This window comes from Dendrobates tinctorius, unplaced genomic scaffold (assembly GCF_039654945.1).
Source record: "Dendrobates tinctorius isolate UK_male_01 unplaced genomic scaffold, ASM3965494v1 ptg000154l, whole genome shotgun sequence".
In the NCBI taxonomy this organism is placed as follows: domain Eukaryota; kingdom Metazoa; phylum Chordata; class Amphibia; order Anura; family Dendrobatidae; genus Dendrobates; species Dendrobates tinctorius.
The window spans coordinates 979,117-1,004,340 of record NW_027361821.1 but is presented as its reverse complement, the minus strand read 5'-3'; the positions used below and the strand labels follow the sequence as shown (position 1 = coordinate 1,004,340).

Sequence of the window (25,224 nt, the reverse complement as noted above, 5' to 3'; positions counted from 1 at the left end):
TATAGATACAGATGGACTATGAATGTGTGTGTATGTCTCCTGAATCTCCCCTTACATATGATGTTGAGAAGAAAGGATCTTGCATATTGAATTTCACCAACCGATCCTTTTGATTGTCCTGGCGATACTTCTCTGCCAGAGGAGCAAGGCCCCGACTTTCTCATTCTGCCAAAATGAACACTGTTGTGTATGATGGAGTCAGGAGAAATAGCTGTCAAAGGGAATCCTTAATAGGGTTAAGCCGTCTATATGAGCATGTAGGTCATAGGAATTTTAATAAAATGATACCTTGATATCTGCGATCCAATATCTTATTACATGTTTTCATGTTTTTCGTATATATAAATGGGCTAAGATCTATGGGCTGGACACTGATCTCCCTGAGAATTTAGCTCCCAAGATTGTAAATGAAAGGGAGCATTACCAGCGTGCCAGTATGAGACATGTAATGACTGACAGTCTGCTCTTCTGATCTACCTGTCTCACACTGGTAGCACCTCTTTTCATGTACAATAATCACTGGAGGCAGATTCTCATGGAGATCTGTGTACCGCCCATAGATCTTAACAGCTCATTTACAACAACGTGAATTTTTCTGGGCTAAGACATTGCAGGTATCAAGGTATCATAGATATGTCCCACTGAATGATTCTGTTTAATTTCAAACTAAAAGAAAGGCTGATGTTGTAAGTCGTCAGCCACTTTATAAATGGAAGCTTTGTGGTTTCTGTGATGTCTTGTAGTAAGATCAGTTACTGGAATAGATACACACAATGGTGACATGTTTGTTACAGGCCAGTCTCCGACTCCTATATACAGTATATTCCCCTGCTATTCTGTTTTTTATCGCTTCTTTTATTAGACCTCTTTTTGGCTTTATAGAGTCATTCCTGTTTGTTTAATAAAAAAAAAACAATGAAGTCGGCTTTTGCTTTGAACTACATAAAATGTGGAAGTCACATGCCAACCAGATGACTGGCCGACAAGCCATAGCAGAAAATGTGTGCCCTGCTCTGTGAGCTTCAAGGGTAAACTAATCAGAGCTTTTTATTTGTGCTTAAAGGGGTACTCTTGTGCTTTGTCAATAAGAACCATACTGTACCTCCATAGCCAAGCCATGTCTGCTGAACTTTATATCCTGCAAAAAAAAAAAAAATAATTTAAGGAAACAATTATAAAAGAAATCTTGAGGAAAGACGTTGGCTAGGAAACTGTACTGCTACTACGTACTTTTATGAAAAAATACCTTATGTCCTGAACAGCGCTCACTATTCTTCAGCAGTGATTTACACATTCAACAAAAAGGGGTTTTTTTGGGGGTTTTTTTTCAGATCCTGAAGATGTGAGCAAGAGACAGCTAACGATGGAAGATCTGATTTGTTACAGCTTCCAGGTGGCAAAGGGTATGGAATTCCTGGCTTCGAGAAAAGTAAGAATTCCAAAACTGCACAAACCCACCACATAACCTTTGCTTCCAGGCCAGTCTGCAAGCTAATGCATTTTCCCTTACCGCCAATGAGGTTATACTTCATCTTGTTTATGCTGGGATGTTATTAGTTAGTAAATGGAAATGTAACTAAACTTTTTTTTTTTTTGCAACCACACTTTGTGAAATTCCATTTAATGTTACCAAATGTTTTCTATTTATTTTACAATGCACGTTTTTGAACAATACAAGTATATAAGTAAACAGGCAAACTTTTCAAAGCACAAAGTCATTTACTAGTACAAAAAAAACAAGAAGTAACTAAAATGTAATTTTTGAAATTCTTTTTCAAAATTTTTAACTTGTCATGCTGAACAAATCACTCTGAGTATTTATCTTCATTCCTGTAAAAAATAAAATTGCATGTAAATGGTTTCCAAACTCCTCTGTTTTTCCCAAGTCTGTTACCTGCCTTTAGCTGCATTGACATCAGAATGTAGTCATTTGGAGGCAAAGCTGTGAAAGGGTCAATCATCAGTTCTACAAATGAGAATGTGCTAATATCAATGCAGCAAATAGACTGGGAACAAGCAGAGGTTTCAATGCCATTTCTTAGGGTATGTTCCAATGGTCAGTAAACGCTGCGGGTTGGATGCTGCATACATCTGCAGCATCCAACCCACAGCGTCCAGATGTTACAGCATAGTGGATGGGATTTCATGAAATCCCATCTCCATTCTGCGTTCAGAGACGCAGGTGACAGATCTGCGTAAACGGACATGTGGCGTGTCTTTCCAGACCGCAGCATGTCTATTTACGATGCGGAGACGCTCCGTCCCCGCAGTGTAAATTTCCCATAGACTATCATTAGGTGCTTGACAAAGACCGTGCTGTGAGGTTGAAACGGTGCACCACTTGGTGCTGGATTAAAGCCCTCAATTTTTCCTTGAACTGGAGCGGTGTCTGATATTTTTCAATTTGTAGATATATCTATCTATCCCATATCTATCTATCTATCTATCTATCTATCTTTCTATAGATCTGTCTATCTATCTATAGATCTATCTAATATCTATAGATCTATTTATCTCATATCTATCTATCTATAGATCTATTTATCTCATATCTATCTATCTATCTGTCTATCTATCTATCTATCTATCTATGTGTGTAAACATTATTCTTCAATGGAGTATGTAAAAGAAGAGGTTGGACAAGGAAATGACATCACAATTATTTTTTTTGTTAAATAATAGATCTTTATTTAGCGTTCAAAAACGCATATAAATCCGCATGAAAATCAGCATCAAAAAGCATGTAAAAAATGCAGGTGACCTGCAAGTGACCTCAGATGCAGATTTCACCTGCGTCAAATCCTGAGCAAATACTGAGCCAATCCTGACCATGGAAACATACACGTAGGGTGTGTGCACACGCTGCGGATTCTGCTGCAGTTCCGCAGTGGTTTTGGCCGCTGCGGGTCCGCAGCAGTTTTTGCTGTGGTGTACAGTACCATTATTCCCTATGGGAATAAAAAAACCGCAGTGCAGACGGTGCGGATTTTTCCGCGCGGTTTTGAAACCGCAGAAAGAATTGACATGTCATCTCCGTTGAGGAGATGAAAAACCGCAGGGCAAAACCGCAGAGCAATCCGCAGGTAAAACCGCAGGTCTTTTGACTTGCAGATTTACCTGCAGATTTTACAAAATCCGCGCGGCCAAATCCGCACTACAATCCGCAGCGTGTGCACGTACCCTTACAGGTAAAAAGTCAAATAACCTAATAGGCTATGGTCAGATTGGGACGATTATGCAAATTGCACTCAGATCAAACTATAATCAGAGTTTAATCCAAATGTCAGCATAGTGTGATCTGGTTCTCTCATATGAGAGAACCATGCATACTACACTGTGAGAGGAAGATAGATAACAATATTTCCCCATATTCTCTATTCTGCAAGTCCACGGAAATCGGACTGCACTCAGATGTCATCCGAGTGCAGTTCATTGTTTTCTATACATCAACAGACTTGAATAGGTGAGAGGCATTCAATTTCAAAGTGAAATAGCAGCATTCTGTGATTTTTTTTTTCATTGACAGTGACAGGTAGTGTAAATGAAAAGAAATCTTGCATTAGTAGTGTCCCACTGAATAACATTGGTCCAAGTGCTATCCAATAAGAAATCGGATAGTATTAGTCTGGTGAAGACGCTCATGTGAATGAGGCAATAAAGTGATTTGTAAAGGTTCATAACTTTCCAGTCTGGCCAAAATTATTGTTATATATATATAATATAATATATATATATATATATATATATATATATATATATATATAAAATATAACGGGCTAAGCGTCACTCTGTCTGAAGCCTCTATAGACTGTGCAAGCGCGACACGCCTGCGCAGTCTTGCTCCAGACAGAGTGACGCATCCCCCCACAGAGTGACGCAGACCCCCAAGAGATCGCGGTGTGCGTAAGCACTGAACACATACCGTGATCTCTGCAACTCCTTACCGAACCGGTGTTGCTGTTACCGCGGGGTCTTGCGCCTTCATGTGACGTCAGAAGAGGGAGGGTTATGACACCGGAATCGGCGCATGCACAGTCCACGCTTACCGCTGCCATTTTGTAGAAGACACACTGCAGTGTCTTCAAGAACATGGCGGCGGAAAGCGAGGACTGAGCAGGTGCCCAGTCCGGCACCACAACACGCGCAGAACAGGACAGCGCTGGACACGGGGAAGAAAGGTGAGTATAAATGTTTGTTTGTTTGTTTTTTTTAATCTGTGCAGTTTAATAGGGGTGAGGGGGACCATGCATACCAGGAGTGGGGGGTGAGGGGACCATGCATACCAGGATTGGGGGGTGAGAGGACCATGCAAACCAGGATAGGGGGGTGAGGGGACCATGCATATTAGGATAGGGGAGTGAGGGGACCATGCATACCAGGATTGGGGGGTGAGAGGACCATGCATACCAGGATAGGGGGTGAGGGGACCATGCATACCAGGATAGGGGGGTGAGGGGACCATGCATACCAGGATTGGGGGGTGAGGGGACCATGCATACCAGGATAGGGGGTGAGGGCCATGCATATTAGGATAGGGGAGTGAGGGGACCATGCATACCAGGATTGGGGGGTGAGGGGACCATGCATACCAGGATTGGGGGGTGAGGAGACCATGCATACCAGGATAGGGGGTGAGAGGACCATGTATACCAGGATAAGGATGAGGGGGCCACTCATACCAAAATAGGGATGAGAGGGCTGTGCATTCCAGGATTGGGGGGTGAAGGGACCATACAGTCATGGCCAAAAGTTTAGAGAATGACACAAATATTAATTTTTACAAAATCTACTGCTTCATTTTTTCTAATGGCAATTTGCATATACTCCAGAATGTTATAAAGAGTGATCAGCTTAACAGCAATTACTTGCAAAGTCAATATTTGCCTAGAAAATTAACTTTATCCCCCAAAACACATTTCAACATCATTGCAGCCCTGCCTTAAAAGGACCAGCTAACATCGTTTCAGGGTTGAGGGGTGCAGCACATACCAGAATGGGAGACCATATACAAATAAAAAAGCCCGCCACCCTGGCGTAGAACAGGTTCATGGCTAGTGTATGTGTGTGTGTGTAAATATATATATATATATATATACAGTGCCTACAAGTAGTATTCAACCCCCTGCAGATTTAGCAGGTTTGATAAGATGCAAATAAGTTAGAGCCTTCAAACTTCACACAAGAGCAGGATTTATTAACAGATGCATAAATCTTACAAACCAAAAAGTTATGTTGCTCAGTTAAATTTTAAGAAATTTTAAACATACAAGTGTGGGTCAATTATTATTCAACCCCTAGGTTTAATATTTTGTGGAATAACCCTTGTTTGCAATTACAGCTAATAATTGTCTTTTATAAGACCTGATCAGGCCGGCACAGGTCTCTGGAGTTATCTTGGCCCACTCCTCCATGCAGATCTTCTCCAAGTTATCTAGGTTCTTTGGGTGTCTCATGTGGACTTTAATCTTGAGCTCCTTCCACAAGTTTTCAATTGGGTTAAGGTCAGGAGACTGACTAGGCCACTCCAACACCTTGATTTTTTGCCTCTTGAACCAGGCCTTGGTTTTCTTGGCTGTGTGCTTTGGGTCGTTGTCTTGTTGGAAGATGAAATGACGACCCATCTTAAGATCCTTGATGGAGGAGCGGAGGTTCTTGGCCAAAAGCTCCAGGTAGGCCGTGCTATCCATCTTCCCATGGATGCGGACCGGATGGCCAGGCCCCTTGGCTGAGAAACAGCCCCACAGCATGATGCTGCCACCACCATGCTTGACTGTAGGGATGGTATTCTTGGGGTCGTATGCAGTGCCATCCAGTCTCCAAACGTCACGTGTGTGGTTGGCACCAAAGATCTCGATCTTGGTCTCATCAGACCAGAGAACCTTGAACCAGTCTGTCTCAGAGTCCTCCAAGTGATCATGAGCAAACTGTAGACGAGCCTTGACATGACGCTTTGAAAGTAAAGGTACCTTACGGGCTCGTCTGGAACGGAGACCATTGCGGTGGAGTACGTTACTTATGGTATTGACTGAAACCAATATCCCCACTGCCATGAGATCTTCCCGGAGCTCCTTCCTTGTTGTCCTTGGGTTAGCCTTGACTCTTCGGACAAGCCTGGCCTCGGCACGGGAGGAAACTTTCAAAGGCTGTCCAGGCCGTGGAAGGCTAACAGTAGTTCCATAAGCCTTACACTTCCGGATGATGCTCCCAACAGTGGAGACAGGTAGGCCCAACTCCTTGGAAAGGGTTTTGTACCCCTTGCCAGCCTTGTGACCCTCCACGATCTTGTCTCTGATGGCCTTGGAATGTTCCTTTGTCTTTCCCATGTTGACCATGTATGAGTGCTGTTCACAAGTTTGGGGAGGGTCTTAAATAGTCAGAAAAGGCTGGAAAAAGAGATAATTAATCCAAACATGTGAAGCTCATTGTTCTTTGTGCCTGAAATGCTTCTTAATACTTTAGGGGAACCAAACAGAATTCTGGTGGTTTGAGGGGTTGAATAATAAATGACCCTCTGAATAAACTTTTCACAATTTAAAAAAAAATTAAACAAAGAAATAACATTCTTTTTTGCTGCAGTGCATTTTACACTTCCAGGCTGATCTACAGTCCAAATGTCACAATGCCAAGTTAATTCCGAATGTGTAAACCTGCTAAATCTGCAGGGGGTTGAATACTACTTGTAGGCACTGTATATATATATAAATATATATCTATATATATATAATGTGTTTGTGTGTGTAGTATTTGAATTGGATTGTCCCATAATGAAATATTACATTACTGTGTCATTGGGTAATTCTTATGGCGCTCCTTGCTATTTATTTGTTTAATTATTGTGGGAAGAAGCCTCTTTATTGCCTAACCTGCCCAATAGTCACTCTGCACAGATTAAAGGGAATCTGTCAGCAGGTATTTGCTAAGTAATATGAGCATGAGGTAGGGGCTGAGAGACTGATTTAAGTGATGTCACTACTGGGTTGTGTGTTGTTTCAATATATAATAGAAGTTTTATGAGCAGGAGATTATCACTGCAGGCTTAGATGTCTCATGTCTCCTAGTCCACAGCTCCATGTAATCCCACACCCACCAATGAATAGTATCTTTCTGTCAATATACAATATACAGAGGTGGAGGCGGGGTTATACAGAGCTCAGCATTCTGAGCACTGCTAGATTGCAGCAGAAAAAGCTGTGATTGTAACAAAATGACAGCATGCAGACGAGTGAATGACACATCACTGGAATCAGGGTCTCTGCCTTTACATTGTGCTGCTCTCATATTACAAAGCAAAAACCAGTTGACAGATTCACTTTAAAGGGAGACTGACAGCCATGAATTGCATTCTAAGCTAACTACTTATCTTTAAAAGGAAGCTTAGCCGTTTTTTTAATACCTCCACTTCTTTCACTTCTGATTGACAGTGCTGGCAAATACTGAGTCGGCACTTCCTGCAAGTAAAAGCACATTCATATGAGCAGCATAGTTTGCATACTTGTATAAAGTTGCTTTTCTGTACAACAGAGAAGGCTGTAAAGATACTAAAGACAATTTTTTTTATAGGGCTAAAAATATGTAGTTAGTTTTCTATGTGATTTGTGATTGACAGTATCCCGTAAATAAATAAATAATTATGAAAACAGCAAATAATATTATTCTGGTTTTGAAATTCTCAGAATAATCCCTATATGCACTTCATCGCTAAAATCAATTCTGTAGAAATTTTCTGTAAAAAAAAAATGTGCACAGTCCCTTTACAGAACAATTGTGAATATAAGTTAAGAATATAAGGTCAGTAGTACTAATTAAGATATAAAGATAGAAGGTTACCTTTAGGTTATAGGAGAACCAATTGCACTGAAAGATAAATATGGAAAATTAACCGATAAGAGATATGACTGTTTGGTGACCACATTTATGTGATGGTAAAGAGATGACAATGGCAGACATTTGTTATAGTATTCATAGTGTGTCATTGCTGTGGTTAGTCACCTACAGTGTCACTTTCTTGTGTCGGTTGTCACAATGTACAAGGCTTTCTGAGGCTTCCTCTTACACGTAAGTGTCTGTGCATTGTATCATGTAAGACAATGGAGAAGACGTTTTAGTTTTTCGTACTCCATTAGTGTAAACCCTTTGAGAATATTATGTTTGGGTTGAATGGACTGGAAATCTATTCTTTGAAGGCCTGGAATGCATGTTTATTGTTCGTAGCATATCCTGTGGATTGCAGACATTTCTTTCTTTGCGTTATAGTGTATACACCGTGACTTGGCAGCCAGGAACATCTTATTGTCTGAAAATAATGTGGTGAAGATCTGTGACTTTGGCCTAGCTCGTGACATCTACAAAGATCCAGATTACGTGCGCAAAGGAGATGTGAGTACTACACTGGAAGGGTCTGTACTGCTTGTGTCATGTGTATAGAGGCCAACTATAAGGAATGAAGGGGTCAAACCCAAGCTCTAAAGCTAAACTCTGATACATAGTGTGTCCTACTGGAGGACTCTCTTACAGAGTTTACTCTTACACCTTTGCTTGTGTATTTGACTCCAAATAAAAATTTCACATTAGCACCTTAAAGACTTGTAAAGCCCTAACTGGTTTATGTAATGGGGATCCATCCAGTATGATCAAAACCGATGGAATATACAGTCAGGCAATAACTACATCTAAATCTATACAATATTGTACCCATATCTCGAAATTAAGTAGTTGGCCATATACTTCATCAACACCTCCGAAGGATAGCATTTTAGGAGTTTGGGGTACATATATATAAAAACATGTCTTCTTTAATTTTGTGGCATCTTATGATCAGCATTAATGATCCTATTGAAGGTGGAATTTGTAGCACCTACATGGTCCTTAATATTGACTTGTAACCACTGTAGAAACTCAGCAGAGACGTCTACCATTTGGATATCTTAGAGAGACTATAGTCCATGAAGTCAGTGCATATAAGCATGGTGAATCTTAGATTAAACGGTCGATCATATTTGAAACAGAAAGCAAATATTGGAGTTTGAGGGACAAGGAGGAATTTCCATACAGCAATTAATAAAAATTCAGACTTTATTAGAAAATATAAAAACTTGGAATCCAATTCACATGTTAAAACCTGACGCGTTTCTGGTGCACGCCGGCCCCCTTAGTCATAGGATGTAAAACAGAATCGTATAGCGGAATTGCGCTAAAGCACTATCAATACATGTTAATAGATGTTTCTACTTCCAGGCAAGGCTACCTCTGAAGTGGATGGCTCCTGAAGCTATATTTGATAAGATCTACACCACACAGAGCGATGTGTGGTCCTTTGGTGTGCTATTGTGGGAGATATTTTCCTTGGGTAAGTTAAAGAGACAAGCAAGGTCTATCAAACATGCTGTCTGTAACAACAACAGTCAAAATGGAGACATGTTTATAATATTACCTGTTTGTATAATATTACTTGGTCTGTTTCCTATCAACCTTGAGAGCATGGATTTCCTTTACGAAGAATATATGCCAATAGTTTATTAAAGTTAAGTATAAACCTAGCACTCAACTTAGATGCGTGGAAAAAAGAATTTATTGTAGCACACGAAAAAACGTTTTTGTCTGTTGTGACCTTCTTCAGTTACGTGTTGCACTCAGTATGCAAGGTACGAGAATGTCTCTGATGTGAGACCTGATGTGCTTTATAATATAACGAAGATCCGTTTTGGAAGGTGAACATTTAGAGCTGCAATATATCTTAGTCGCGCATGAGGATTGGGCACTCCTGCCACCGGATGCGGTATCCAGACTTGCGGTGGATACCGCGTCTGGTAGCACGAATGCAACATGTAACTGAAGAAGGTCACAACAGACTGAAATGTTTTTTCGTGTGCTAGAATAAATTCTTTTTTCCATGCATCTAAGTTGAGTGCTAGGTTTATGCTTAATTTACATATGGTTTGGGAACCTAACCTCAGCACCACCCCATAGTTGTGCTCACGGTGTTTTTGTATAATAGTTTATTAAAGGTCCAGGAGAGAGAGACTAGAAGGAGACAAAGTGCAAATAGGGTTTTATCTGGGAATAGAGATATGACGGAAAATAGCACAACTGCCCTCACAGGGTTTGGGTTATGTGCACACAACCACTAAGAAGAGATGAGGCCGCTGCAAACTCACGAGTAGATGAACCAAGTTGTCCCGCTATATGCTTCGAAACGCGTTGACAAATAAACCACTCACTATATAGATTGGCATCCGTCATTCTTCGTACAGCAGTGCAGAATCAACCTATCTGTTTTTTTTCCATTTCCTAAAATAGTTTATTAAAGACAGTTCAGCACAAAATGATAAGCTTACAGTTAGATTTTCCTGTTTCTTTGTTATTTTTCTTGTTTGCTTGTTTTTTAAAGTTTTATAATCTTAGCTACAGTGAATATAAAAAAAACAAAAAAATGAGCCGAAGCACCAGTTGGTATACATGCCATATGTACCAAAATTCACACTATGGCCATTTCACAGACAAAACCCTAGAAAAAAATAAATTGAGCCTACACCCTACAGCAAGTAAACAGTGATAATACATGCTAATACCATGGGGTACTTAGTTAACACTATTTTTATCAAAAGAGCATAAAAGCCAGCCCACCGCAACAAGGTGACCCAATCAGGATGGTCCTATCTCTAGTATTAAAAGATCACCTTGTGTCAGCTGTCCTTAATGTAGAGCAGGACAGGGGCCCATCTGTTCAGACACCTGCCCGTGGGAAGTTATATAGATGAAATGCCTAGTTCAAAAAGGGGTAGTCACGCTGGTTAGTAAAAAGTACAAAAAACTACAGCAAAACAAAAGAAATGTGGATTTAAAGTGGATATAAAAAGTCTACACACCCCTGTTAAAATGATATTTTTTTGCTATGTAGAGAAATCATTTAAGCCACTACTTTATTTTAGTTTTGTAATTTCTATTTTCTCCCTCAAAATGATTTCTGTTTAAGTGTTTTTTAATTGTTTTTATGCAAATGTTCAGCTGTGTTTAACAGTACCAGCTATGTCTATGAGCTTTCAGAAATCTCATGCACACAAATTGTTTTTTGTCATCAGTATTTTGTGCTTGGCATGCTTTTTTTTAGCACAGTAGAGTTTTTTTGGCATTTTTTTCAGCGTTTTTCACCCATTGACATGAATGGGTGGTGAAAAAAATGCTGAAAATCCACAGCAAAAACTCAGGTATCAGGCTTTGTTGTGCCAAAACCTGATTCTGTAGCATAGGAATTTTTTTAACTAGACTTTATCAGCATGCACAAGAGACAAATCTAGCGTTCCAAAAACACAGCAAAAAAACACAGCAAAAATGCAAGAAAAAACAAGCAAAACCTGATGCAGAAAAAAAAATCGCTGAAAAAACACCTAGTGTGACCTTACCATAAAAGTGGGAAAAGTTCTGAAATTATTCTTGGTAAGATTTTCTACTTGACAAAAACCTGGCATTTAAACAGGGGTGTGTAGACTTTTAATATCCATTGTACTTATACATATTTTGTTAATAGCTCAGTCCCTCATTTTCCCTTAGTGGTGGTGCTGCAATGGAGTGTAACACTTGATGGTAGATTACAGCAGATCATTGGTAGTGGGGCAACCTGTGATCAGCTCATCATTGAGAGACCCTTCTACAACAAGGGCTTGAGCGGCCACATGTATCGCTGGATTACAATAAGAACTTTTATTACAATTTGAAATTACTCGAGATTGGTGGGAGTCTCTTAACAAGGCCGTCTATCATTGTTCTAAACCAAGTGGCTCCTGGGAGCCTTCAGAGCTTTTCGAGATTTGTCGTTACTTGGGTCTGTGAGCCACATGTTGAAGGACTACAGTGAGCTACAGATACAGACTGTATGAAAAGCAAATAGGTATTCAGTAACTGTTGATAACATAACACTCTCTGGGAATTAAAACATGAACATGCTCTAAAGCCGGCTGTGCACATTGATTACCAGTACACTAAGGGCCCCGTCACACACAGCGAGATCGCTAGCGAGATCGCTGATTTTGTGACGCATCAGCGATCTCGCTGTGTGTGACATCCATCAGTGACCGCCCCCCCCGCCGGGTATTGCTGACCGTGCAGGATTGTCCTGGGCCATTTTTTGATCGTTGGTCTCCCGTTGGCCAGCACGCATCGCTGCATGTGGCATCTGGAGACCAACGATCAGCGACGCTTCACGCTTGTATCTATGGTAAACAGCGGGTAACTAAGACCCGCGCGGCTCTTGGATCCCCGCTGTTTACCCTAGATACCAGCGTGCACGCTGGTCCTGATCGCTGGTGAGTCTAACTATGTCCCAGCAATCCCATCCATGTCGGATCATTGATGGGATCACTGGGACATCGTTGTGTGTAACGGGCCCTTAAGTGCTTTCTCGGCCAAAAGTGTCTCTGCGGATCCCGACAATCAGCTTGGCCTAGCGTGCCAATGTTCTGTATGGGTAGCGGGTAGTAAGCTGCTACCAGACTTCACTTTTGGTGGCTTATCATTCCTGAGAACACAAGGATTGGGCATAAAGACATCCAATTGCCCAATCCTTCCCTAACATCTGCCATCAGAAGAGTCAATAGACCTCCTTACATATTAGAAAGTCGGCTGAGAAACTTGGTGAGGTCACTGATGTTAAGCCAGCTTTAGCCTGGAAGGTTTTCACTGTATTTGATTAATGAAGTTTGCTGAACAACCATCCATTGCTGCGGTTTCTGCTCAAGGACTATGTACTTGGCTTTGCTCTTTTAAACGTTCTGCCAAAACAAGTGCTGGCACAGTAGATACATGACACTGTTTGTTTGGTATTTTAGTCATTTTGCAAATAGACTTGTAATGTTAACCCTTTGTCATTCTGTTTTATATGTAACCTGTCATGATTCATGCATCGGAGACCCGCACCCTCGTATGTTTTACTCTGAAATGCTACGGCGCTTCAAAGAAAAACATAGTGGAAAACGTGTCTGGAGAAGAAGTGATGAGTCTTGCTTCTCCCAAGCCGCTCAGTCAGATTCCAAGACACACATGGCGAGCAACGTTACAGAGCAAAACAGACCTGCTTTAATGAGGAAGCTGGTCTCTGCAAGAATCGTGTGACAGGGTCCCTTTAAATTAGTAATGCAGTAAGTACTTGTTCTGGGGTAGACAGAATATTATATGTGAAGACTTTAGAATCTAAAGTTAATTTTTATGTATTATGGGCTATTAGAAAACAGGCAGAAAAGTACAGATGCAGTGTTACTGCTTCAGTCGCCAGTTTCTGCATCCTTAAGTAAATGTCAATATTAGCACCATTTAGTCAGTGGCTCTGTGGATAGCACTGCAGCACTGGGGTCCTGAGTTCAAATCGCACCAAGGACAACATCTGCAAGGAGTTTGTAAGTTTTCAATATTAGCACCAACACACGTAAAGGGAATCTGTCAGCAAATCTTTGCTGTATAATCTGAGAGCAGAATTACATACGGCAAGAAAGCCTGATTCCAGGGATGTGCCACTAACTGGACTGCTTGGTGTCGTTTTCATAGAAACACTGTTTTATCTAATGTAGATGTAGCAGAGCAAAGTCTTCTGCTCCGTCTATAACTTCATCATACCCCTTGGCAGTTTCCTGTGTACTGTACAATGTGAACAAGCTGCCAATCAGGGGTGGGGGTGGAGTTACACTAATTAGCTGGGCTGGCCTATGCATGAAACCTAGTCCGGCAGTGATAATCTCCTGCTGATAAAGTACTGATTATATGGAAACTACAGCAAGCTGCCAATCAGGGGTGGGGGTGGGTTTATACTGATTAGCTGGGCTGGCCTAAACATGAGAGCTAGTCCCGGCAGTAATAATCTCCTGCTGATAAAGCACTGATTATATGGAAACTACAGCAAGCTGCCAATCAGGGGAGGGGGTTGGGATACACTGATTGATTGGAATGCTGGTCTTGTGAGCTGGAGTCTTATGGTTGATAATCTCTTGTTTGTATTGAAACTACAACACACAGTCTAATAAGTAACACATCACTGGAATCAGGATCTCATGCCCTATATTATGTTACTCTCAGATTAAATAGCAAAAACCTGCTGACATATTTCCTTTTAATCAACCTAAAACAGATGTGGTGCTTTGTTTGTGGGAACAGCAGAAATCTGGTCATTTCGTGATTCATTTTTATTTTTCATATTTAGTACCAATAATAGCCTAACATTAAGGAGGAGACAGATTCTGATTCCGAATTAATAAGGCTTTGACATGTTTGTCTTATTAAATGCTTGTATTCCTCATTTTGCATGAATTTTATAAATAAATTGACGAGTGGCTGAATCTACTAAATTGTCAATTCAAGAAAGAAGCCAGGCCTTATTTATATATTCCAGTGAATTATTTAATATAATTAATATGTACATACAAAACAATCCATACTAATAACATCATTTCCATGTGATCACAAAGACATTTCACATAGTGAGAGAACATAATGTTCTAGGTTGTGTCTTTAGCCTCTAAGGCTACTTTCACACATCAGGCTTTCGGCGTCAGGCGCGATCCAGCGTCGTGCCGGAATGCCGGATCCGGCAAATGTTTTGTAAAACCTGATGTGCCGGATCCGGTTTTCTGCCGGATCCGGTTTTCTGCCGGATCCGTCTTGTTCTTGACAGACAAAACCGGATCCGTCTCATCCGGTTCATCCGTTTTTCTATCCGTTTTTCGACGGATTACGCCGGATCCGGTTTTTAAAATTGACCCTTGTGGCCTTCCGAACGGGATTGGCTACTGGAAAACTATATATAGCGTGTTCCTACAGCCCTTCTTTGACAGGTTGTAGAGGAGAAAGTGCTGGTTGGAGAGAAGAGCAAGTTACTGGCGAAGATGGATGTTGTCATTGGAAATATTTTGAAGAATTTGGTGGATGTTACAGCGGAGGCAAATCGTTTGAGGGTGATTGTTCTGGAGAAGGAGAGAGCGAGACAGCAGCGCATCAGGCATCGTAGACGACGTTTGTGGATCCACCCCATCACAGCCAAGAGAATGACGCGTGGGGTCTATTCTACACTCTGCATGGACCTTAGACGAAACCCAGATACATTTTTTGGATATGTCCGGATGAAAATGGAGAATTTTGATTACTTGGTGGAGCGCATTGCACACCTCATAAGAAAAGCGGACACCTATTGCCGCTTCTCTGTTTCACCCGCAGAGCGTCTGATGGTGACTTTAAGGTAAGCCACATTTATTGGATATGCTCACATCAGAGCACACTTTCACTGCAATCTTGTTGGTGGTAGTTTGTATCTCCAAGTGTTATAGCTCAGTTTTGGTATGTAATGCTGTGATTTAAAACTAATTTATTGTTTTTTAATTCCCCACAGATTTCTTGCAACTGGAGAATCCCTTTCGTCACTGCATTTCCAGTACAGACTCGGGATTTCCACCATATCTGGAATAGTGAAGTACACATGCCGTGCACTGTGGGACTCCTTAGCTGAAGAGTTTTTACGAGAGCCCACAACAGAGAGGTGGATTGAAATTGCTGACAAGTTTCAACAGATATGTCAGTTTCCCAACTGCTTGGGCGCTGTGGACGGGAAACATATCCGCATTGTAAAGCCAGCTGGATCGGGATCGGAATATTTCAATTACAAGAAATATTTTTCAATTGTCCTCATGGCCATCGCTGACGCGGAATACAAATTTATTGCAGTTGATATTGGGGCCTATGGCCGCTCCAATGACTCTCAAGTTTTCAAACTGTCTGCCATGGGGCGTAAACTGTATGGAAACACCTTCCAGTTCCCACCACCTAGACCACTGCCGCAAACATCTGGTCCACCTATGCCATTTGTCTGTGTAGGGGATAAAGCCTTCCAGCTGTCAGAACACCTTTTGAAACCGTACTCTAGCAGAGGATTGACAAGACCAAAACGCATTTTTAATTACCGCCTCACAAGAGCAAGAAGAATGGTTGAATGTACCTTTGGTATTCTGACAGCCAAATGGCGGGTCCTATTGACTGCGATCAACCTCAAGACAGAAACTGTGGACGAGGTGATCAAAGCTCGCGTGGTACTCCACAATTTTGTTATCTGCAAGGAACTCATTTCCATTGAGGACACCTCTGAAGAAACCACCTTGCAAGATTACCATGACATTACCACTAGAAGTTCTGTGACGGTTTCAGTAATGAGGGACAATTTTGCACTATACTTTATGTCACCTCAAGGCAGAGTACACTAGCAGGATGACAGAGTGTGAAAGATTTGTGCCCTAACCAAACTTGTGTACCTTCTGTACCAACAGTATATACCTTTGCCAACCAAAGTTGGCTATCTTGTCATGGTCTCTATTTTTAGCTTTAGGCCACAGGTGTGTACCTGGTTGTGTTTTATGCAAAGTATTTCACCTTTTAACAAAAGTTGTGTACATTGTTAGGAAATCACCAACAATAAACACAACTTTTCAGGTGAAATACTTTGCTTCAAACACAACCAGGAACACAACTGTGGCAAAAAGCTAAAATTTACCCACAGTTATATACCTGGTTTTGAATACCTTTTTACCTTTTAAATACCCTGTATTTAACCTTTTTTTTAAACATATTTCGCCGCAGAAAGAAATGACAGACAACCAGTGTAAACAATAATTTAACTTTTATTTAAAATATTTTTTTTTTTGTAAACTGTTTTTAAATTTAAAAAAACTTTTTTAATAAAGGTTTGAAAACAACCAAATGGGCATTTTTATTACAAAAAAAACATTATAACTCGGTGTAGTGTGGGGTGGAAATACTGCTGGAGGGGCTGCGGGACACTTCGACAATGGGAGTGTGGAGAGAGGACTGGGATCGTGGTGGGGAAGGAACAGTTAGAGGTGATGGTGTGGAAAAAGCTACAGAATGGGTGGACATGTGGGAGGCAGAAGAGGTGGTGGGCGGTGGAGTGGAGGGTTGGGCAGGGACTGTAGGAGCAGATGATGTTGATGGAAAGTTGTATGGGGAAGGAGTTTGGTACGGGGAAGGAGTTTGGTACGGGGAAGGAGTTTGGTACGGGGCAGGTTGCTGGAAGTGGGGAGATGTCTGGTACTGGGGAGGTTGCTGGTACTGGTGAGGTTGCTGGTATGTAATAGGAGGGGGAGGATGGAAAGTGGCTGGAGGGGGTGCAGGTGGAGGAACTACAGTGGTGGGAGGTGGAGGTTGGGAGGTAACCTGCTGTAGAGCACCGTGGCACGAATGCATTACATGCATCTGCTGGGTAGGAGATAGTGTTGCCATGCGCTCCACAACAGACCTGAAAAAGGTGTGGTTTGGCGAAGATCTTGCTTCTGAATGCATGGTTTGCAGAAGTGTCTTCACCTCCAGAATGCTGGAGTTGATCTGCTGAAAGCCTGCGGAGATTTGCTCTGACAAGACTTTTAGACAGTTCTGGAAAGATGCATTCAGATGCAAGAACTCTGGCGCATAACTCTTTTCCTGACCCCTCTGCCGCTGCCGCCCAGTACCCGCAGGTGTACTAGAGGTGGCAGGGGCAGAAGGGTGGGGTAAAGGGAAAGCGATCTCCTCACCAGCAGCTTCATGTAATGTATGCGGCCACGATGCTCCTGTGCTGGTGGATGGGACAGATGGGTCGAATGTGTGGGAAGGCTGGGAAGGTGCAGATGTACCGGGGCGGTCGAAGTGTCCCTCGGTGCCGGTCTCCTCAGGGATCGCCTCAGAAGGGTCCAATTGTGCAGGCTCCCGAGTGCTGCTCACCGTGCTGTGGAATAAAGAGAAAAAAAAACAATTAAAATAGTGACATGGTATGGCCCTGGCTGAAAAAAAAAAGTTACATCTAAACATTTTTTTGTCACATGTGGTGTGTAATATTTACCTTCTGGTGAGCATTGTTTCCCGGAGGAACGACAGGGCTCGTGCGTACTTGTACTTGCTCCTGCGTCCTCCAGATCCACTCGGGGCCCGCATCTCTTTATTGAACTCCTTCTTGAAACGATCCCTCACAGACCGCCACCGCTTCACAATTCTCTCCCCTGAAACGAGAAAGGACAAAGTGGTTAGTATACAACATCAGTGTTTCCCAAACTCCAGTCCTCATGGTCCCCAGGGGTCATGTTTTCAGGATTTCCAAAGTAAATAGAAATCCTGAACACATGATCCGTGGGGACCACGAGGACTGGAGTTCGGGAAACACTGGTTTAAATCAAGCAACCGGTACTGTATATACTTACGCTCTTTAATCTGGGCCCGAGCTTTGAGGTCCTCCCAGCGGTCCACAAGGAGCAAACAGATTTCCTCCCAGAGTCGTCGGGTAACGATAAGGTCAGCGTGGCGGCGGTCAGCCATATTCCAGAGCGGCTCCCTTTCTCTGACGAGATCGATGAGGTGGTCCACATCGAGTCCTCCATCCTCACCGTCAGAGTCGGGAGCACGCTGTGAAGGCTGTTAAAGAAAAAGACAAAAATAACATAATTAGCCTCCACAAAATAAATGAAATAAAAAGTGCAAAAAAACAAAGCAAAAATATTTATACTTACACGCTGGTGACCGCTGCGTTGCTGTCGCCGACGACCCTGGGAGGCACTGCGAGGACCTCTTGGCCGAGCACCAGATTGGGAAGACTAGAGAAGAAAACAAAAAATGTTATGTCTTTGGATGTAGGCATTTGTTTGCTGTGTGTGGTCTGCAGAACATTGTTTTCTATGTGTTGTGTGTAGTGTGATGTTGTGTTTCTGCGTTTGATGCAAAAAACTTACCAATTGTGAGCCCACTCCAAGTGTCTGTCCACCCCTTCCTTCTTCTTCTGGGAGCTCCTCTTCATCTTGTGAATCCTGTTTTGAAATAAAAGGCAATGAATAGACATATATTACAGAGATGATGGATTTTGGAAATAAAAACTTACCGTCAAACGCTGACGATGCGAGGGAGGGCTCCCATAAGATGATGTGCTGTCTTCCTGGTGGCCATACACCATGCCTGTGGGTGGTGTTCCAGCTGCTGCCATTGCTGCTGCTGCTGCATCTATTGGGCGGCTGTTGAATAAAGAGAAACAAAGGGCCAATGAATATCTTGATATTCAATAGCCCTAGTTTGGAGGAATGGGGGATTTGATAATTACCGTCTCTCATCTGCTGCTGGACTCCCCTCCCGTTCCTCAGCATGTTCCCTTTGCTGCTCCATTTGGGGTGGTGGTGGTGCTGATGGTGCTGCAGATGTCTGCTGCCTTCTCCTGCTCCTGGTTCTTGGCTTGGGTGGCATGTTGGGTGTGGCTGAGGGTCCCACTGTCTTGCTTTTATATATGTCTTGTGGGCAGAGCTACTGAGCATGCTCAGACCAAAAAAAACGGATCCGACCACCGGATCCGGCTGTCGCTGGTCAGGCGCATTGCGGCGCTCATAGGCTTTCATTGTATGAAAAAGCCGGACACGCCGGATCCGGCGTGTCCGGCTTTTTCGCCGGAGACAAAAAACGTTACAGTAGCCGTTTTTTCCAGACGCCGGATCGCGTCACATTGCCGGATCCGGCGAAAATCGGATGAAACGCATGGCCATCCGGCTCGATCCGGCTCTAATGCAAGTCAATGGGGGGGAAACCGGATCCGGCATTACATTTCGCCGGATCCGGTTTCTGTCAAAAGCGCCGGATCGCGCCTGACGGCGAAAACCTGATGTGTGAAAGAGGCCTAAGTCGCCCACCTAAAACTTAACTCTGGAGGTTGTAAATGGGCCCCATGTAATAGTAGATTGCTGGGAGGAAGCAGAAGCTTAGCGGATGACCAAAAATGTCTAAAATAGATAATATAGTAATTCATTCAACAGTTTTGGTCCTGGCAAAATCTGAGGTCAAGTCCCTGAAATTGCCTGTGAAAGGTAACCGAGAGGTGGGGTAATGAACTTTAGAGGACTTATTGGAAATACATCTTATTATTTGGCAAGACTTAAATGGATTTTGTAAATATGATATTACATCTAATGTAGTGAGGTTTAATTACCGGTCTAGGTTAATACCTTTGGTAAGTGTTTCGTAAGTCTGAATGTTGTAACCTAGCAAATTAGTGAGGAGTCTCTTGTAGTGAGAGGAAATGGCTATGTGGGTTCCTTTCTGCGAATCTTACATGCAGGATACAGACTGTTTATTAATGTTTTATCACAATTTAGCAACTTTCTTGAAAGGTAAGTTCCAAGATGCCCTTCCAGAATAGATATTTACTAATGAATGGATTTTTTTTATTGACTTTGTATATTGTTTTAACTTTCTGGTTTGGAAATTTAACATATAAAACTTTGCCTTCGAATAGTGCACCCTGAGCTCATCTATGCTAAAATATAAAACAGATAATTGGCTATAAGCATCAATAGTAACTGTCTTACCACCACAATACACCTTAGAATTAAATTGGCCAAACCCACTATATTCAGTGCGCCCATTTATTATGTATGGCTGACTCTTTCTTCACAGATATTGTCATGTGTCAGGCAACAACTTAAGCCCTCGTTTCACATAGCGAGATCGCTAGCGAGATCACTGTTGTGTCACCGATTTTGTGACGCAACAGCGATCTCGCTATGTGTGACACATAGCGGTGATCGGGCCCCTGCTGCGATGTCGCTGATCGTGCTCGAATGTCCTGGGCCAATTTTTGATCGCTGGTGTCCCGCTGGTCAGCATGCATCGCTGTGTTTGACAGGGACAACGACGAACAACCTCAGTACTACAGGTCTGAGAGACAGGATCCCAACGACCGTCATATCATTCCATATCGTTGCTGCATCGCTGTTGAGATCTGACTGTTTGACATCTCACCAGCGACCTCATAGCGACGCACCGGCGATCCCTACTAGGTCGCATCGTTGTTGGGATCGCTGGTGCGTCGCCAAGTGTAACGGTACCCTTAGTCTTCTCTCCCATTACAGTGGACATGATTGCTCAGCTATAGAGAATGTGCATGTGTATGCTGGCACCAAGACATATAGCTCTTGGCTGAGTGAGCTTCTGACAGCTATCTGATGTGTATGGCACCTTTAGTGAATGTATAATAGACCTATGTTCTTATTTGATGTTTCTAGGTGCTTCTCCTTACCCCGGTGTACAGATTGATGAAGATTTCTGCTGTCGACTAAAGGAAGGAACTCGTATGAGACCACCAGAATACTGTACTCCTGAAATGTAAGAACATATAATTTAGTTTATTTATTACCATATATAGGATTGTCAAAAATGATGGCGCACGTTGCAGTCTAAGAGGCATTTATTACCTAGAGTTACAAAAGTGTGGCAATTTAAATTATACTGACTTCGTGAATAATGTGGTATCCTTTATAGGTCTCATCCATAGACACTTGTTTTATTTCTAGATATCAGACAATGCTTGATTGCTGGCAAGGGGTCCCAACAGACAGACCAACGTTTACAGATTTAGTGGAGCGCTTAGGAGACCTTCTTCAGGCCAACGTTCAGCAGGTTTGTGTCTTAAAATAAAATATTGAAGAGGTTTTACAGTATTTAGATTTATTTTGAAAGGCAGTTATTTTATCTAAATATTATATTATATATTTTCATGGGACAACAGTGAAGAAATGACGCTGTAATACAATTTAAAGTAGTCAGTGTACACCTTGTTTAACAGTGTAAACTTGGTGTGCCCTCTACAGTACAGCCATTAATGTCTACACCGCTGGCAGCAAAAGTGAGTATACACCCTAAGTGAAATTGGCCAAATTGTGCCAAAAGCATCAATATTTTGTGTGGCCACCATTATTTTCAAGCACTGCATTACATCTCTTGGGCATGGAGTTCACTAGAGCTTCATACGTCACCACTGGAATCCTCTTCCACTCCTCCATGATGACATCACGGAGCTGGTGGATGTTGGAGACCTTGCGCTCCTCCATCTTCCATTTGAGGATGACCCACAGATGCACAATAGGGTTTAGGTCTGGAGACTTGATTGGCCAGTCCATCAACTTTATCCAGAGTTTCTTTAGCAAGGCAGTGGTCGTCTTTGAGGTATGTTTGGGTCTTTATGTTAAGTACTACACTGCAGCCCAGTTTCCGAAAGGAGTGTGATCATGCTCTACTTCAGTATGTCACAGTGCATGTTGGCATTCATGGTTCCCTCAGTGAACTGTAGCTCCTCATAGCCAGCACTCAAGCAGCCTATGACACTCCCACCACCATGCTTGCCTGTAGGCAAGACACACTTGTCTTTGTACTCCTCACCTTGTTGCTGCCACACGTACATGATACCATTTGAACTAAATAAGTTTATCTAGGTCTCATCAGACCACAGGACATGATTCCAGTAAGCCATGTCCTTGGTCTGCTTGTCTTCAACAAACTGTTTGCGGGTTTTTATTGTGCATCATCTTTATAAGAGGCTTCCTTCTGGGACGACAGCCATTCAGACCAGTTTGATGTAGTGTGCGGTGTATGGTCTGAGCACTGACACCCTTATGACCTCTGCAGCAATGCTGGCAGCACTCATACTGCATGTCTATTTTGAAAAGACAACATCTGGATATGACGCTGAGCACGTGAACTCAACTTCTTTGGTCGACCATGATGAGGCTGGTTCTGAGTGGAACTTGTCTTGTTAAACCGCTGTATGGTTTTGGCCACCGTGCTGTAGCTCAGTGTCAGAGTGTGGGCAATCTTCTTATAGCGTAGGCCATCTTTATTTATATCTTCAGAGAGTTCTTTACCATGAGGTGCCATGTTGAACTTCCACTGACCAGTATGAGAGTGTGTTAGAGAGAGAAAACCAAATTTTACCCTCCAGCTCCCCATTCACACCTGAGACCTTGTAACATTCATAAATCGCATGACACCAGGGAGGGAAAATGGCTAATTTTGCAAAATTTGGCCATTTTCACTTAGGGGTATACTCACTGTTGTTGCCAGCAGTTTAGACATTAATGGCTATGTGTGCTATTTGGAGGGCCCGCCAAAATTACAATGTTATGCAAGATATGCACTGACTACTTTACATTGTATCAAAGTTTCATATCTTCAGTGTTGTCCCATGAAAAGATATAATAAAATATTTACAAAAATGTGAGGGGTGTACTTACTTTTGTGACATACTATATATACAATGTATAAACCATGTACATATAGTATAGTACTAATATATACAAACACTGTCACATTATGTACATGAATTGCTATATAAGTAAAAATAATAACCTTTTTTTAGATGGGACCCTATACTAAAGACTCAGTTATCTGTACCTAGGCCTCAAATGATCTGGGGAAGAATGGAATCCAGTTATACTTTCCTCTAGTTTATAGGGGTTATCCGAGACTATTTTTTATTTGTACAATGTGCCCAAGAACTATCAGATAGTTGCTAACTACCTGCCTGTTGAGCCCGACCTTGATCTCTGCCAGTGATTCAGATGCTTCCACTGACATTACCTCGACAGAGCAGGGACTTCTTTTCCACTCTGCATCGTTGATGTGGCGTGACTGCCAATGTCATGCTGATTGAGAGATGGCTCCCCGCTACCTAAGTATCTTTCAGCATGAGATTGGCAGTCACGCTCCATAGCCTAGAAGAGGAAGAGCTGCTCTACTGATACGAAGCAGCTGAATCGCCAACAGAAGAGGTCAGTTACGGCTATTTGTTGGCGCCACGTAGAACAGGCAGGTAGCTAGCAACTGACTATTACAAAGAAGCTGTTAAGTAGCATCTAAACATGATCACTATGGCCATTCACTCTCTTCAGAAGTAACACCATACTGTCTAAGCCAATGACAGCCATAATTAGTGATAAGAAGGGATCACATGAAGTTTTAAAGGAATTTTGTCATTCATGCTGCCCAAACCATAAGCAGCATGAATCAGAGCCTGGCAGGAAATACTCTTCAGAGAAAATAAACTTTAAAGATCCATATGGGGATCATAGCTGGAAATCAAGCTAGTCTGGATCTGCCCTTGGCCGGCTCTTCCCAGTGATTGACAGGTATCTCCCGATGTTCACACATTTGAGAATCCCATCAATCACCTACAGCAGCGCTGGTAAAAGTTTCAGATAAAATGTATCTGGTGGTAATTGTGTAGCCAGGATCTGTCTGATTCATGCTGGTTGAGGTTTGGGCAGCATGAATCAAGTGACAGTTTCCCTTTAAGCAAATAACTACTTGCTTTATCACCACTGAAGCCAGTGATTGGGCATACCCAGTATGTGATCAGCTGCCTAGAAGTGGAAGACCACCAGTGGGGACCAGAGCAGCTGCAGCGCTGTTTAATGTTTTTGTTTTTCACTAGAATATGTACATACTTCACAACTCTTCTAATGTATTTATGTTTTATTACTTTCCCTGTAAAACTAACATAATATTTTCTCTTTGCCCTGTTAATGACCATTAAAGGAAGGAAAAGATTACATTCCTTTGAACACTGCTTTATGTATTGACGGGGATAACAGTATAAAACCTGGAATGGAGGAACAAAACATAAGAAACTCCATGACGCGATGGAGTACACTGGAATCCGGGTAAGAAACCTAGCAAACTGCAAACATATTTCTCAGCTGGTGTCTCTGGCAAGTCATCATGTTGAGATTGCTGGTAGCTTTCTAAACTACAGCAAACAAGAATCGCGTCTTTCAGAAAATATAAAAGTTTCATAATACTTTTCAGTAAGTGTTACATTCCGTCTCCCTGTTATTTGTCCTTGGAATTTACAAATATGACTTACTTCCTGTCTTCTGGAGAAAATTTAAGTACACCAAGCCTTGACATATGTTGTGCACATGCTATATGCACCTGCACTCAGGGGTGACCTAGTTTAACATGTGAAGTACATCAAAAACATATTATTTAAAACGGTTTTTATAGTGTTGATTTTTCTTCTTTAAATAATTGTTTCCTTACATCCTGATTACTTGTCCTTGCTTATATATTGTGCTGTTCACTATACAAAACGACTATTGTAATATAATGGTATGCAGCTATCTGTAATAAGTAAATATGACATTCGAAAGACTCCACTTGTTTACAGTTTCATTGGGAAGATAATCAAAGAACTTGTGGGTGTCAGTCTCACCCTATGTCTCTTCTTTTTAGAAACAACAACAAGAACCGACCGCTGAGTGTGAAGACATTTGACGAGGTGCCAGTGGGAAAGGACAAAGTGCTCAGCGAGGTAAACAGTTTTGTAGAAAGAGAAAAAAGTCTTTTGCGTCGCTATCAAAAATAACCCTGTGGAGACCACAATAAAGCAATTTACTGCAAATCACA

At 42.1% G+C, this 25,224-nt stretch overlaps 1 protein-coding gene across 1 annotated transcript in view; it reads left to right on the top strand.

Annotated features, from left to right (window-relative positions):
- LOC141050884 (vascular endothelial growth factor receptor kdr-like) overlaps positions 1–25,224 on the top strand; it is a 261,295-nt gene that overhangs the window by 222,015 nt on the left and 14,056 nt on the right. Inside the window, exons 22-28 of the mRNA XM_073547555.1 lie at positions 1,332–1,429; positions 8,254–8,376; positions 9,235–9,346; positions 21,048–21,147; positions 21,336–21,441; positions 24,355–24,479; positions 25,051–25,129. Of these exons, the coding sequence (XP_073403656.1) occupies positions 1,332–1,429; positions 8,254–8,376; positions 9,235–9,346; positions 21,048–21,147; positions 21,336–21,441; positions 24,355–24,479; positions 25,051–25,129 (743 nt within the window). The remainder of the gene's footprint in view (positions 1–1,331; positions 1,430–8,253; positions 8,377–9,234; positions 9,347–21,047; positions 21,148–21,335; positions 21,442–24,354; positions 24,480–25,050; positions 25,130–25,224) is intronic.